This window comes from Lepidochelys kempii, chromosome 14, assembly GCF_965140285.1.
Source record: "Lepidochelys kempii isolate rLepKem1 chromosome 14, rLepKem1.hap1, whole genome shotgun sequence".
NCBI lineage: Eukaryota > Metazoa > Chordata > Testudines > Cheloniidae > Lepidochelys > Lepidochelys kempii.
The window spans coordinates 34,855,536-34,871,189 of NC_136393.1; the positions used below are offsets into that span (position 1 = coordinate 34,855,536).

Genomic DNA, 15,654 nt, shown 5'->3' on the forward strand with positions numbered 1-15,654 from the left:
AGTCTGGAAACTGCTAAGGCAAAGATTGTGACTTGTTAAGATTCAGTTTTAGTCACTACAAAGTGTGTTGTGTTTTGTTTCTCTCTTTGAAATTTGTCTCTTTCTCTTGCTTAGTATCACTTAAATCTCTTCTTTGTTACTATACTTCCCAAACCACCTCAGTGTTGTGTGTTCGAGTGAAGTGTGATTCTCCAGCCTACCCAACAGGCTGAGCTGTGCCCTGTCTCTCTGAAGGTAGCGAATAATTTCTGAGCGGTGCTGGGCCCAGAGTCCAAGGGCAGTTTACCAGACATCTTGAGGGAAGCCCAAAGAGACCAAAGGAGCAGGAGAGATTCTGGCCCCACTGACCCATGGGAAATTCCCACAGAAGAGCTTACCCAGGGCTCTAGACACGGCCACTTTGGGTGTGTACCAGAGTTCACTCACCGCTAGATGCTGGCCAGGCCTCGTGTCATTGCTCTCTCGCTGGGCTAGCAACCCCGCTCATACTCACTCTTGCAGTTTGTTGGCTGGGAACTCAGCCCTCCAACCAGGTGACTGTCCTTTACTCCACTCCTTCCTGGGTCGTGCTCCTTGCAAACAAAGTCCCAAAATGTCTTGAACAGAAACAAGGCCTTCCACCCTCGTGGGGAGTTCTTCCTCAGCCTGATTTCGGTTCGGCCTGCCCTTCTTGGGTTTCTATGGTCTTCTATGTCCCCTTCCTTAGGGACGGTGAGAGAAGCCAGTCCTACCCTGGACTCCAGGGTTTGGCCCAAGGCTATCTCCTGAACAGCTCGCTCTGCTTCTGGACTTTTGCTGCTGTTTTCCCTTGTTTCCTCTCAGGTGGGGCTCACTTGATCATCAATTTGGCCTAGCCCCAGGCTAGGCAGCCATAGGCCAAGCCACCCTGTTAGATACCCTCCTCCTTCAAATCCGGTCCAGCCCGGCTGACAGGTTTGCTGAGGGGATGGTGAAACCCCATTGCTGATCAGAAGGAGGTCACAGTCTGTTCCCTACGAGCTGAAGGTCCGTTTGTCCTGCTGCGGCAAGTGGAGCTGGAGAGCGGAGATGTTAGGTGAAAGAGACTTCATGATGGAGTTGGAGACTGAGGGACAGGAGCCTCCTCCCAGAAACGCTCCCAGGAGAAGAGGTTTGAGGAGGAGTTCTCTGGGGAGCCTCCTGCTTGGAAAAAAACAAGGGTGGCACACTGATGAAGATGTCTCTGTCCCAGGGATGGGGGAAGCTCCCAGCCAGGCTATGCAGCAGGGATCCCATTTCTCCCCCAAGAAACCCATTTTGCCCAAAGAAGTCAATGACTCTTACCTCCAAGAGGGAGTGGGCTCTTCCCTCTAGGCCTCTTTGAGAACTACTACTGCTTGGCTTCCTAGGACAAGGGACCTGTCCCCACTGCTCCCTGAGGTGCTTCAGCTTCTGACTGCACCCATCTGGGAGGCTGTCACACACCCCAGGGCCTAGAAGACATGCGGGGAGGAGGCTCCTCTTCATGTCAGACTCTGAGAGCCCAGAGAAGGGCCAAAGGAAGAATAAAGGGCAGGAGATGAAGCTAGCCCTGAGCCTCTGTCCCATCCTCACCTCCTCAAAGGTGGAGCTTCCTGAGCTTCAGTTGGGCAGACAGTCTGTAGCCCTGACCCAAAGGTCCTTCTGCGCCATATGGGGCAGGAAGATCTCTGCCTGGGAGCACGGGAAATGGAATGGGGGTGAGATCAAGGAAAGAGGGGAGGGATATGGGTGTGAGGGAAAGAGCTCCTGCCCCAGATGAAGGTATCTGGGGGGCCGCGGGAAGGACACAGCTCCACAGAGAGGGGAGAGAGTTCCTGTGAGTGCCAGGGGCCTCCATTTCTGCTTCCACTAGTCCCCCATTTATAGTGAGACACAGCAGTACCTGCAGCAGGGAGCGGGACTTGCTGAAAAGGGAGGGGAACCTTGAAGAGCATCAGATGAGCCACAGCCCTTGCAGCGCCTCGGGCATCTGGCGCAAGTGCCGAATCATGTGAAGCTGGCCCATGACCTTGGCTGTGACATCCTCATGCTGCAGGGGAACGAGAACATGTCAGAGACTGAGACACTCCCCAGGAATCAGGGAGGATGAAGGGCACCTGGAACCAGCACCATCATTTCCACGCAGCAGCTGCTCATGTCTGAGTGGTAGATTCACCCTCCTGACCCCCAGGATGGAGGCTTGCTGTCCTCTCTAGTGACCTTCAGTGCCAACCCCCCTCCTTGTAGGGTGAGCTCCTGCCACTTCCCCATCAGTGCCCCTGACAGCTGTTCCACCTCCAACCCACCTGGGGACACCGCTCAAGTTCGGAGAACCCTCTCTTCCACCCCTACCTCCATCCCCACCCAGGTAGGGCAGGGAGGGGGCTCTAGAAGGGTGGCGGTGGGTGGGAGGGATTCTGGCAGCAGTGAAGTGGAATGGGGAGAGCTTGAGACCTTTCCCCAAGACACCCCAGTGACAAAACCTGAAACCACAGGATGGCAGCCCTGGTGAATGGAGCAGGTCAGCAGCCGCTGACGACTGAATCCTCCCAATCTCTCGAGAGCGGGTCCAGCCCTACCAGCAGCAAGACCAGCTTCCCACGCCCATGTGCCTCAGTCAGTCACCATCACCAGTCAGTCCTTGGCCTCCCAGGATGCCAGGGATGGGAGCAACTCTCGATGGTGGCTGGGGTGACATGGACACTAGGCCATGGGGAAATGGGTGCAGCTCTGTGGGGCAGGAAAGGTTCCCAGAGGGCACTTAGGGGACTCTCCTGTCCTTCCCAGGAGTGATAGCAGAGCACCACATCCTAAGAACAGAAGTCCATGAAGGCCAGAAGTCCCCATGAGGCTCCTTGCTACCAGGCCAGCAAATGGCGAGAGGATGGGAATCATAGAATCATAGAATCATAGAATATCAGGGTTGGAAGGGACCCCAGAAGGTCATCTAGTCCAACCCCCTGCTCAAAGCAGGACCAATTCCCAGTTAAATCATCCCAGCCAGGGCTTTGTCAAGCCTGACCTTAAAAACCTCTAAGGAAGGAGATTCTACCACCTCCCTAGGTAACGCATTCCAGTGTTTCACCACCCTCTTAGTGAAAAAGTTTTTCCTAATATCCAATCTAAACCTCCCCCACTGCAACTTGAGACCATTACTCCTCGTTCTGTCATCTGCTACCATTGAGAACAGTCTAGAGCCATCCTCTTTGGAACCCCCTTTCAGGTAGTTGAAAGCAGCTATCAAATCCCCCCTCATTCTTCTCTTCTGCAGGCTAAACAATCCCAGCTCCCTAAGCCTCTCCTCATAACTCAATGAGGAATGAGGCCCTGGGTCCCACCCCAAGCTTCTGAGTCGATTGCAGCTGCTTACCGTGTCCCCCATCAGTTGCTGGGCTTCCCCCAGGAGGGAGTAGACCAGCACCAGCCCAGCCTGGCTGACACGCAGCAGGGGGTCGTGGATGGCCAGCAATGCTGTCTGTACGAAGGATCTTCTCTGCCCGACGGAGAAGAATTTTTCAAAGACCTAAAACCAAGAGGACATGAGGCTCGAGTAGATTGCCCAGAGCCAGCCTCCAAGTCCTGGCGGTACAATGGCGTCTAGTGCCCCAAAGGGCGGGGAAGAGAGCTGCTGTGGCCAAGGCAGTTCATTCCCCAGGAGGCTTTCAGGGTCCCAGGGCTCACGGAAGCCCCTTTATTAAAAGGTCGCAGATGCTGAGGGACCAAAGCCTCCAGTGGCTCTTTCGGGAAGGCAATTTATGGCAGGGGCCAGGATGGGCTGGAAATGGATCTCTAATGTGGGTGAGCAGGCCCACTCTGCTGTGCAGGGCACAGAGACGACAGGGGACTCTGTCTTGCTTCCAGCAGAGAGATCTCCTGCACCTCAGCGGCTAGAGGAGTGTGCGTGTGTTGTTGAGGGGAGGAGGGGGTTGGAGCTGACAGACCAAAGGTCTCTTCCCCGCAGCTTAATGATTTCTCTCCTCGCTGGGAATGGCCTCTGCAGCTCCTTGGTTTCTTCAAGGGGAATCCAACCTGCAGCCTGACAAGAACAAGGAGACTCCTGGCCCAGTCCCAGTGTGGGACCTTTGGCACCAGCGTGTCCCACTGGTTGCTGGATGAGGAACTGTGAGCTGGAAATAAGGAGCAGGCTCTTTTCCTGTCTTCAGGAGGCCTCCACTGCAGGGAACCCAGCCAGCTACACTCCCTGAGCTGTGTCATGCCCTGGCACAGTGCCCTTACCTCCCCCACTCTGGCTGTATTCTTGTAGCCTAAGAGCCTTCTGTCCTGGTGCCAGTCATAGCACCAGAGATCCTCCACGTCATGTATGGTCAGACCTGGAAGAGAGAGAGAGAGAAAGAGAGCGACTTTTCTCCTCATTCTGGTTGCAGTTTCTGTGTCCTTCCAATCCCTTTGGTGGCTCCACAGTAGAGTGGAGAAGAACAGAGGCAGAGAGAGACTTGTCCTCCGGCTGGGGTCAGTCTGAGAGAAATGGTCTAGGGTCCCATTATCAACATATGGTCACTCTCAGTCCCCTATTGGGTTCCGTGTCCCAGCTGGGTTCCTTACCCTTCTGTTGGAGCAGCAGTTGGTAGAGCCGGTAAGTCCCCTCCCTGGCCTGCCGGCTGATGTCCTTGTCTGGATCGCTGACAAATAGAGCCAGCTGGGCCACATGGCGACCCATCTGAAGGAACTCGGCTGAGATCTAATGGAAGGGAGAGCAGAGGGGACTCCATCAGCATTTTCCTCTCAGCTCCCTGTCTGCCCTGGGCCAGAGGGCTCCTTCCCCTTAGCCCCTCTACGGGAGATGCTGGGGGAGAGGAGCTTGAGATCGAGCCTTCATTTGCTCTGCTGCCAAGGGAGCCCGGGATGCCAAGCAGGGGCTGGAGCATGGTCCCCTTAAAGGAACACTGAACCAGGACAAGAAGAACTTGACTCAAGCTAGCTCAGTCCTGCTCTGACTCTGCCTCCCCATGAAGAACCCTCCTAAGCCACAGCCCCGGCAGCAGCAGCAGATCCTGCAGCCCGCTGGAGCCAGCCCAACTCCGCCTGGAGCCAGCAAGCTGGGCTCGGAGCTCACTTACGTCAAACTCAGGGAGAGTGACTGTGTATCTCAGCAGGGCTGTGCTGCTCCTGATGGCCCTGGCTCGCTCCTGCGACACCCTGGACACGACCCAGAGGTTGACATGCTGTGGGGAAAGGAGGCAGGTCAGACTCAGTGGCCAGCTGCTCCTGCTTTACAAATGAGCTCCCCACGCCTCCAGCCCCAGGGGCCTGAGACATTCTGCGCAGGGGGGAATAGCTGAGTCCTTGATGGCAGAGCTTTAGAAGGGGATTCTTTCCCCCAGGATGCAGCTTGTACCCTTCAGGTCACAACTTCTCCGCATCTCTCTAGATTGGGACAATCTAGGGGCTGGTCCCATCCTCCCAGAATCCCTGATTCCTGAACAGTTCACCAGAAAGAAGACTGAACCCTCGGCCCTTCCTTGCTATGCAAATCCTTGGGGGGAAGTAGGGAGTGACTGAGAGCACAATCCCCCCAGGAATTTCAGAGCAGATCAGAGGGAAGGGCTGATTCCCTGGGGCCCTCCTGTTTCTCTAGGAAGGAGCATGTGCCTCTTCTCTGAGAAGTAGCTCCCTAATCTCATGGGCTCTGTGTGTTGGAGGGGAGGGGGAAGGGTGGATTTTCAGACTCTCTCTCCCCAAGACAGCCAGGAGCCCTGTGCTTAGTGCTCAGCAGAACCAGGCAGAGCTCTGGCTTGGAGTCCCAGCTCCTTCCTCTGTTCCTCAAGAAGGAAGGACCTGACACTACATTGCACTGACCCACCAACCAAGGACGGCCCACTGGGGACCCAGCTAGGAGGACAGAGTAGAAAATGGATCTTCCAGTTTCTCCTTACCAGTCCCCCAAAGAGTTACGGTGAAATGGGGCTCACCTCCAAGATGAAGTGGAGCCTGTCTGTGTCTGGGGACTCTGCCAGCAGGTTCCCCAGCATGGCATCCAGGACCTCTGGGATGACTTTCTGCAGAGTCTGCAAAGCATGGGTCAGAGTTAGGGAACCTGGGCCTACACCTGCCACAGGATGGGAAGAGGGGTCTCTGGGAAGCACTGGGGAGACTCCCAAACACATCTCCTGGCCTCTCTCCTTCACATCCCACTGCAGGCAATTTGCAAGAATTGATGACCCCTGGAGCTTTAATCCATGAGCTTAGCAGGTCTCTGCAGAAGGCCTTGTAGGCAGAAGAGTATGAAACAGCCAAGTTGCTATGGATGGAACCTGGGCTTCTGGGCCAAACACGGCTTAGGAAAGAAAGAAAGAAAGAAAGAAAGAAAGAAAGAAAGAAAGAAAGAAAGAAAGAAAGAAAGAAAGAAAGAAAGAAAGAAAGAAAGAAAGAAAGAAAAATCCCCCAGGGAGGGGTAATCTCTTCCCTGCTGGAGGGAAGGATCCAAGCCTGCAGCTTGTTCCATCTCCACTACCCCACCCCTAAAGATGGAGCTCCAGCGAATATAGGGAGTAGGGACCAAGGACTACTCTGGAAGAGGAGGAGGATGGAGGAGAAAGTACCTGGATGCCGGTGGTGTCCTTCTCTGTGCCTAGGGTGAAGACGGAGTGAAGGGCAGCTCGCAAGAGGTGGGTCTCTAGGGCTGGCTCCAGGGCAGGTTTCATGGTGCTGGCAAGAGAGAGGAGCTGCTATTAGACTGTGCAGTACTGGGTGGGACTGTCGCCAAGACAGACACCAAGCCACAGGGATAGAGGCACAGTCTGGCGAGAATGGAAACTGAGGCACTTCGCTAGGGAATGACAAGGCCAAGGTGTCCCAGACAGACAGTGGCAGGACAGGAATAGCTGCTGTTCCCTGGAGCCTGCTGCCCCTCCTGTATCGGAGCCCGGGAGTGAGCCCCTCCCCAAGGCCCCTGTCATGTTATGGGAGTGAAAAGAAGAGCCCTGCCAGGAGAGAGTGACCCTCCCCACCCCACCATCTCTGCCAGAGGCGCCACTCTTGGGAGGTGACTTGGGAGGGACAGTGACGGTGACTCCCAGCCTTGGGCCTGAGCAGCACTGGGGTGAGGGGAGCCGGCAGGGTGGGGGGGTGGGGCTGTCTCAGTACCAGAGGTAGCCCACTGCAGCCAGGGAGTGGGCGAGGACGGCGCTGGGTGACGAGTCATCGGGAAGCTCCTCGATGAGCTCCTGTGAGACGTGAAAGAGACAAAGGAGCGTGTGAGATTCAGGCCCGACTGATGCCTCCCAGTGAGGAGATGACACAGCCAGTGCCCCACATGGCCAGCAGGATCCCCCACCACCTCCCGCTCCTCCAATTCCTTCCTGCCCATCCGACTTGTCCCCCTTCTCGGATTCCTGCCCAGCTCACTCCAAATCCCCTTCTCTCCTCCTCCCTGTCAAAACTGCCCCCATTCAGCCCCATCCCGACGACTGAGCTGGGACCATGAGATTCCTTGTCCCCCACTCTCAGCTGCCCCCCAGCCCCACAATTCTCCCCCTCCCTCCAGCTGCCGTATGGCGTGTCTCACTCACCACGATCCTCTTCACCACAGCCGCCTTGCAGCAGCGCGGCTCCATCGTGTCCTCCCCTCTCTCCCGTGCAGCCAGACATGCGGGGTAGGTGGCCTGAAGGAACAGGAGCTGCTGCCCCTCATCCTGTACCCACCGGGAGTGGGGTATAGCGAGAGACAACCTGTTAATGAGGGACCTTCCTGCCCCACCCACACCAGCTCCAGGGCTCAGGCCTCAATGGGGGATTGTGGGGACCCACCTATTGTCCAAATCCCCCACCACTCCTACACAAGCAGGATCAGGAACTGGGACAGTGCCTGTGGGGGGAGATGACTTTGGCTGTTGTGGGACACCCCCATCTTGGGGGTCCCACATCATGGATGTAAAAGGGTCCCATTGGGGGTGGTGGATCAGGAGGCACAAGACCCTCGGCAGGGGGTGGGGATCCTGGGAAGGGACAGGACAATCTTGGTTCCAGCCCAGTGGGGAACATTTGTACCTTATCTCTGCACTGGAGCTGCTCTCGGATGACCTTGAGAGCAGCTTCATCTTTGGCCACGTCCACCCCTTCCTCGTGCTCCGAATCCAGGGGGGTCCCTGCACCAGGGAGGGAAGGACAGGGGCGTGGTGGGCAGAGCAGGATTCAAGACCCCCCTTCCCACCTCAGGCACTCAGAGCAGATGGGGCCCCAAACCTCCCTCTCAGGGATGCCTTCAGCCCCCAACAGCTGCAGAAGCCCAGAGAAGAACCCCCCCTCCACTGGCCAGGACTCCAGGGGAGGTGCCGATTCCCCCGGCCCTGGAGCAGCAAGGACCAAAGTGGCAGCAGCTCTTCATGCCCCCACCCCCAGGTCCCCGTGCGGAAGGGGCAGCTGTGTGATGGCTGCTGCTGTCCGTGGGGTTCGCGGGGCTCAGGCCAGACACCTGGGCTGGGACCCCCCCCCCCCCCGTATCCCTGGGAGAGCATCTGGGCCCAGGGTGTTCACATCCCGTCCTCAGCCCTCCCGGAGCCCAGCCCGGCTCCTCACCTGGAACAAAGCAGTGGCCTCCATTGGCCTGGCTGCTGCCAGATGCCCAGGTGCTGCCGCTGTCCCAGGCTGAGCTGCCCGTGCTGGGACAGGGACCTTCCCCCTCCTGGCCTGCAGGGGCTGGAAGGTCCTCAGAGACCGGGCAGGGCGATGCCTCCTGATGGGAAGGAGGTCTGGGCTCCTGGGGCCGCTGCTGCCCACACAACAAGCCCCAGAGCCACCCTGCCCGGCGCCCCTCCTGGGCTGGGTCCTGTCTGCCAAACCGCAGCCTGGGCCAGCTCCATTGGGGCCTAGTCGGGGCCTCTCCCAGCTCGGCGCCTGCGCCGGGAGCCGGGGTCCTTTTCCAGAAGGCCGGGCACTTCCGCCGTCTGGCCTGGACGGGAGCTGCTTCCCCGCCAGCAGGGATGCAGGGGTTGCTCTGCCCCTTGGGAAGACGGCAGCTGCTTCCCTCAGGCTCTGGGGCCACCTGCAGAGCCTTCCTCCGCAACATCCGCAGGAGCCTGGCCATCCTGGAACCGAGCGGGGAGCAGGGGTGAGACTGGGCTCAAGGCAGCCTTTCACTCCTGGGCCTTTTCCGTCCCTCCTCCTCCCTCCTCCAACCACAGCCGCCCCCTCTGCCCACACAGGAGTTCAGGGAATGCCATCTACACACACGGGCAGGAGTTCATTGCATGATCCGCTCCCAACGTTCCCCCTCCTAATCCCTGCTGCTGCAATAGCCAGGAAGTCTCATCCTTTTCCAGCAATGAGGTCAGTCCCAAAGACCATCGGTTACTCTGGAGAAGCAGTCCCCTCCTGTCGTCCCAGGCCACTCTCCCACCCAGGCTAGAGAAGGAACAGAAGCCAGGAGTCCGGACTTCTCCTGGGAAATCATTCCTCACATCAAAGTCACAAAGGCCCTCGGCACAGGAAGCACAGAGCCCTCCTCATTCCCCATTGATTTCCAGGCTCAGCAGCTCACAGGGTCTGGCTCACCTCAGAGACTCTCAGCCTGGGGAAGGGTTGGGAGGGAAGGGCTGGGAGGGGAAGGGCTGGGAAGCCCCATTGCTGGAACCTTTCCAAACACACTGGAGACGGCTCTGGAGAAGCCCCTGCCTGGCCTAAGAGTGAGGGGCTCTTGGGGGCTGTTTGCAAATGAAATCCCCCTTTGGAGATAGTCTCTCCCCCAGACAGAGAGGGGAAGACACCGAGGAACCCGAATGCCACTCACGTGCTCTCAGTGATGGTACAATGGATGGCGGATGTTCAGGGTCAGCAGACGTCCCTCACCCTCCTCCTCACTCTCCAAGCCCAAGGCAGGCTGGAGAGGGTGGTGACCTCAGGAGTTACCCTGCCCAGCCAGCAGGCAGGGTGATGACACGAGGGCGATCGACTGGCTGTGAAAACAAGAGTCTGTCTGATTGCCAAGGGACGGAGAAACTCAGCCAGCAGCAGGGGGTGCAGAACACGGCCCTAGGGCGGAGGTGACAGCGCCTCCGGGATCCTGACATCCCAGCACTTTACTCACCTTCCTGGAGCCTCCCAAACCCACTGGGCTGTAGCCATGGGACCCCAACCCTACTGACGGCAAACGGGCCTCAGCTGCGACCACAGGGTCACACCGAGTGTCAGAGCCATGGATGGACCCCTTCACTGACCACTGCCGCACACTCCCTCCCACAGCTGGCAATTGCAACCAGGCCCTAATGTCTGGTCCCCCTGCCTTTGAGAGAGAGTGTCACTCCTGCTTCCATTGCTGCCTCTTGATCTGTGGGACTTTGGGCAAGTTGCTCCCCCTCTCTATGGCTCTCTGGGACTCACATTCCTGAATGGGCTTTATAAAAGACAATGGTTAAAGTTTGGCCCCAACTAGTTCTTGTTTCTCGAGACTATCCATTTTAGCAAAGTTTAGAGTTCTTGACATTCAACACCTGGAAACATCCCTTTCTCCTTCGCAGATGGCCTTAACATCCCTTATCTCACCCAGGCTTCCTGCTGCCTGGAGTTAGAGAATTGACCCTGTTCCCATTGGACCTACCCAAGGTGTCACACAGCGAAGCGGTGACGGAGCCAGAAAGAGAAGACAACTGTCCTGATTCCTGTTCTAACTAACAGACAACAACCCCCCAGAGGCAGGGATAAGGCCCAGGAAATAAGGTGTGAACATTTTCATGGAAACCTTTTTCTGTCAGAAAATCCATTCAAACGAAACCACTTTGTTTCTTGAAATCATAACAAGTAGGATGAAAATTCTTTGCAAAAATATCTGTTTGCAAAACAAGAGCATCTCCTGTCCGTCACAGTGCATTCAACTGTCTCGTCATACACAAAGGGGAGACACTATGCTCTAGAAAATTGGATGAGATGCTTCACTCTGAGCTAAGTAGTTGCTGCTTTTCACAATTTCAAAACAATAAAATACAAATCAAATTGAATATCAGGTTATAATCTGATATGGCTCAGTGTGATAGGACACCCCCTAGTCTGCACTGCTCCGAGTGACACTGTTCAGTGGATCCCCAGCATCCACCCATGGTGAGGTAGGTGGGAGTGGATTGTTATTCATTCTTGACAGAAGGAGAAACGAAGGCTGAGAAAGGAGCAGGGACTTGTCTTAGCTGATGCAGCCAGTCAGTAGCAGAATTGCTCTCAAATGAGCTACAGACCAACAATTGTTCATAGTAATTATTCAGCAATTATTTCAGAAGAACTGGAATGTTCGAGAGGATCATGAACTGCTCCGAGACAATGAATGGAGAGCAGCATCCACATTGGTCAAACGTATAACTGATTGTGACTTATTTGCTTGGTCATAAAAGAGAACAACAAAGACCAGAGTTTCCTCCCTGTCAATAGCCCCCTCCTCAGCCAATCAAGGTTGAGACTTTGAGGGGTGGGAGGCTAAGGGTTCTCATTAAATAGCCCAAAGAATGGCCCCGGTCACCACCGAGGGGATCACTCTCGGAGCACTAGTCCAGTCTCCACTCTCTGTGAGGGCCTCCCACAACCCCCCCGGACCCCGCTCCACACACAGAGCTCCTGGTGGTGGGAGGAGAGCAGAGGAAAAGGACAAAGAAAGCAAGAAGAGAAAGGTAGGAGGGACAGAGGAAAAGGGAAAACAAAAAGGAGAAACCCCAATGTCCCCAGTAATTCTAAGGGACAAAATCCTAGGTCGGAAATAAAATACTGCCCCCACAATCTAATGTTTTCCTTTCCTAAAAATCAGCCAGCACCTGATGGATCAGACTGAACAGGTTCCAAACCTCTCCGAGGCTCTTACCTTCTATACAGGAACGTCTGTTTTCGAGCAAATCCACTAAAAGAAAAGGAGAAAACTCCAAAGAGGGTCCTCCTTGCGCTCACGTACGTGCAAGTGAATGCTCTCTCAGTCCTCCAGGAGAGACCTCGAGAAGGAGACGTGCTGAAGCAAAGCCACAGGGATCTCCGAGCTTGCCCCTGTCCTGCACCCCTGTCCTGCCTGGCTGATGTCAAGTTCTCTCTGTGAGGTCATCGCCTCCCTACCACCTTTGTCCAATAGGCTGAGGTCCTGCCAAAGGCTCTTGTGATGTCACTGCCACACCCACCACTCCCCTGCAGTGCTGATGTCCTGCCCCTGTCCAGCTACATTGGATGTTTCAGCCGCTTCCCCTGGATCACCCCACTCAATGTCACTTCCTTGTGAGGTGACACCGACTACATAGTAGAACACAGAAGTTCTTACCCAGGCCGCAATTAGGTTTTCACAAGTTAGTTGACTTTATGGCCAGAAGGAACCATTCGAGCATTTAATCTGATCCCCTGCGTATCCTAAGGCCTCCTGTATGTCAGAAGAGCTGGGCTTTTCTTTTACTCAAACATTTTCCAGAAAGGCATCTAGTCTTTATTCGAAGAGATCAAGAGATGGAGAAGCCATCATTTCTCTTGGTACTTTGTGCCAATGACAAACCACCTGTTAGGATATAGATATTCAGGCCTGTCTGTAAAGGCCTATACTCTAAGAATTTAGGTGTATTCTTATCACTTGGCTAGTGATAGAGGTATAAAAGAAAGAATCAAAATCACTGTCTGCTGGTGTAAGGGCCTTCTCTTACTGTCACAGTCTGAGGCCCTGTTCTTAGGCTAAGGCCTTTGGCTAAGCAGCAGAGGCAGCCATAAACTGGGAAGCGAACGGTCACATCCTCACATTCCAAACTAGTCACATTGAAATAAGGTGCTTTTGGGCTGTTAGGCAGTATCAGGACAGGATTGTATTCCTATCACCTCCAGAGAAAGGGAAGTGCCTAGAAAATGTGAAAGGAAACTTAGTTTGATAGCATCCTGTCTGGCAAGAACTCACTTATCAATAGCTGGGATGTGAAATCCTCACTTCTGTATTGTTTTGTCATTATAGTTCCCACTTTGCTGTTGTTTGTCTGTATAATCTCTGTCTGGTTCTGTGATTGTTCCTGTCTGCTGTATAATTAATTTTGCTAGGTGTAAACTAATTGAGGTGGTGGGATATAATTGGTTACATAATCATGTTACAATATGTTAGGATTGGTTAGTTAAATTTCAGGAAAATGATTGGTTAAGGTATAGCTAAGCAGAACTCAAGTTTTACTATATAATCTGTAGTCAATGGGGGGTGGAGGTGTGGGTGGGGGTGGGCATGTGGGTGTGTGAGATGGGAACAGGGAATGAGGGTAAGAAAATTGGAATCATGTTTTGCTAAAGGGGGAGATGGGAACAGGGAATGGGGGTAAGAAAATTGGAATCATGTTTTGCTAAAGGGGGAAATGGGAACAGGGAATGGGAGTAAGGAAGTTGGAATCATGCTTGGCTAAGGGCAGGAATCGGAACAGGGACATAGGTGTAAGACTCTGTGGTGTCAGAGCTGGGAAGGAGGATACTAAGGAAGGAAACTGGAATCATGCTTGCTGGAAGTTCACCCCAATAAACATCGAATTGTTTGCACCTTTGGACTTCGGGTATTGTTGCTCTCTGTTCATGTGAGAAGGACCAGGGAAGTAAGTGGGTGAAGGAATAAGCCCCCTAACACCACCCTCTTACAAATCTGGGTCTTATTGTCATTATCCTTTTTCTGATTTCTGCTTCCATCCATGGGGTTTTGTCATGCCTTTCTCTGAGACATAAAAGAGCCCTTTTATACTCAACATTTTCTCTCCATGAAGTCAAGCAACTCACTTCTCATTCTTCTCTTGTATATACTAAGCAGATTGAGCTTTTTCAATGTCTCATAATAGGGCATCATCCCCATCACTCAGTTATGAATCTTTTCTGCACCCTCTCCAATTGTTTTAACATAATATTCAAAATGTGGAAACAAGAACTGGATTCAACATTCCAACATCAGTCTCACCAATGCTCTTTCACTTCCCTTTCCATCCTCACTACTCTATCCAGCCAAGAATGGCTTTAACCTTTTTTAACACAGTTTCACATTGACAGCTCATGTTGAACAGCTTGTCCACTATGACCCCAAAATCCTTTTCAGGGTCACTGCTTTCCAGCGGATTGTCCCCAATTCTGTAGGGTGCCGCCTGACTCCTTTGTTACTGGAGGTATGGGGTTGCATTTGGCTTTATTAAAACCTAATTCTTTAGTAAGTATTTTAGAAGAACTAGCCCATTAGAGAGAGAATCGTGAATTACTCCAAGACAATGAATGGAGAAAAGCGGCAAGAGCAATCAAATACATGTTTGGTTATGCCCTATTTCCTTGGTCTTAAAAGAGGGTCACAAGGACCTGAGCCTCCTCCCTCACAATAGCCCCAAACTCCCCCAATCAGCATTGAGACTCTGAGAAGCAGAAAGCTGAGAGTTCTCACCAGATGTCCCGGGTCACCACCGGAGGGAGTCACTCTTCGAGAACTATTCCAGCCACATGTCTTTGGGAGGGCCTCCCGCAATGAGAGTTGGAGTGCAACCCCCCCTCCCTCCCTCCGTCCCCAACTCCACACGCACAGACAGGTCCTGGTGGTGAAAGGAAAGCAGGGGAAAAGGACAAAGATGCAAGAGAAGACGAGAAAGGAGGGAGAGACAGGAAAAGGGAAAACAAAAAGGAGAAACCCCAATGTCCCCAGTAATTCTAAGGGACAAAGTCTTAGGTCGGAAATAAAATGCTTCCCCCGCAATCTAGTGTTTTCCATTCCTAAAAATCAGCCGACACCTGATGGATCAGACTGAACAGGTTCCAAACCTCTCCGAGGCTCTTACCTTCTATACAGGGACGTCTGTTTTCGAGCAAAACCACTAAAAGAAAAGGAGAAAACTCCGAAGAGGGTCCTCCTTGCGCTCACGAATGTGAAAGTGAATGCTCTCTCAGTCCTCTAGGAGAGACCTCGAGAAGGAGACGTGCTGAAGCAAAGCCACAGGGATCTCCGAGGTGGCCCCTGTCCTGCACCCCTGTCCTGCCTGGCTGATGTCAAGATCTCTCTGTGAGGTCATCGCCTCCCTACCACCTTTGTCCAATAGGCTGAGGTCCTGCCAAAGGCCCTTGTGATGTCACTGCCACACCCACCCCTCCCCTGCAGTGCTGATGTCCTGCCCCTGTCCAGCCACATTGGATGTTTGAGCTGCTTCCCCTGGATCACCCCTCTCAATGAGCGTTCATTGTGGGCTCAAGCCGAACACAGTAAAACATCAGAGGCTTCTCCCCATGCTACGCTCATTTTTCATCAATTAGCAGACTTTATGGACAGAAGAGACCATTAGAGCGTGTCATCTGACCCCCTGCATATCACATGCTTTCTGTAGAGCATAGGAGCTAATTTTTGACTACACACGTTCCAGAAAGGCATCTAGTCTTCATTAGGAATTCCCACCTCTTCCCTTTCTAGTTTCTTCCTTTGGTGATTCGTCCTCACTGTTGAATATGTGTGCCCTCTTTCTAATACGAATTGGTCTCTTTTGAGTTTCCAGCCACTGGGTCTTGTTATGCTTTTCTCTGATAGATTAATGAGCCCTTTAATACCCAATATTTTCTCTCCATGAAGTCACTTCAACACTTCAATGATGTCACCACCCAATCTTTTTTATAATCTAAACAGGCTGAGCTCTTTCAATAGCTCACTAGCATCTGCCAGGAAGGGAGTCCCCACAGAGGGACACCATAATCTCCCAGGGAGGGAAAAGGCTCTCACTGCCATTTCTTAACCTCATG

General features: G+C 53.6%; 1 protein-coding gene and 1 long non-coding RNA gene across 2 annotated transcripts in view; both read right to left on the reverse strand.

The window, feature by feature from the left end:
• Nucleotides 1–912: 912 nt before the first annotated feature.
• LOC140898122 (maestro heat-like repeat-containing protein family member 7) lies at nt 913–8,784 on the reverse strand. The gene is made up of 12 exons (XM_073311570.2): nt 8,515–8,784; nt 7,987–8,084; nt 7,509–7,631; nt 7,084–7,163; nt 6,540–6,645; nt 5,910–6,005; nt 5,058–5,162; nt 4,543–4,678; nt 4,216–4,310; nt 3,350–3,502; nt 1,883–2,029; nt 913–1,158 (listed from the first exon to the last, which is right to left on the reverse strand). The coding sequence occupies exons 3-11, from the start codon at nt 7,551–7,553 to the stop codon at nt 1,934–1,936; spliced, it is 912 nt and encodes a 303-aa protein (XP_073167671.2). The 5' UTR covers nt 7,554–7,631; nt 7,987–8,084; nt 8,515–8,784; the 3' UTR covers nt 913–1,158; nt 1,883–1,933.
• Nucleotides 8,785–8,974: 190 nt separating this feature from the next.
• Nucleotides 8,975–15,654, reverse strand: part of LOC140898299 (uncharacterized) — a 30,629-nt gene continuing 23,949 nt past the window's right edge. Inside the window, exons 3-4 of the long non-coding RNA XR_012154949.2 lie at nt 9,725–9,890; nt 8,975–9,023 (exon numbers count right to left, since the gene is read on the reverse strand). This is a non-coding gene — a long non-coding RNA (uncharacterized LOC140898299). The remainder of the gene's footprint in view (nt 9,024–9,724; nt 9,891–15,654) is intronic.

Excerpts from the sequence above, each read along its gene's own strand:
- LOC140898122 (XM_073311570.2), bottom strand. The coding sequence starts at position 7,553 with ATGGAGCCGCGCTGCTGCAAGGCGGCTGTGGTGAAGAGGATCGTG. Across the intron at positions 7,164-7,508 it reads CTGTGGTGAAGAGGATCGTG|GAGCTCATCGAGGAGCTTCC; the intron begins GTGAGTGAGACA and ends CACGTCTCACAG. Across the intron at positions 2,030-3,349 it reads AGCAACTGATGGGGGACACG|CATGAGGATGTCACAGCCAA; the intron begins GTAAGCAGCTGC and ends GTTCCCCTGCAG.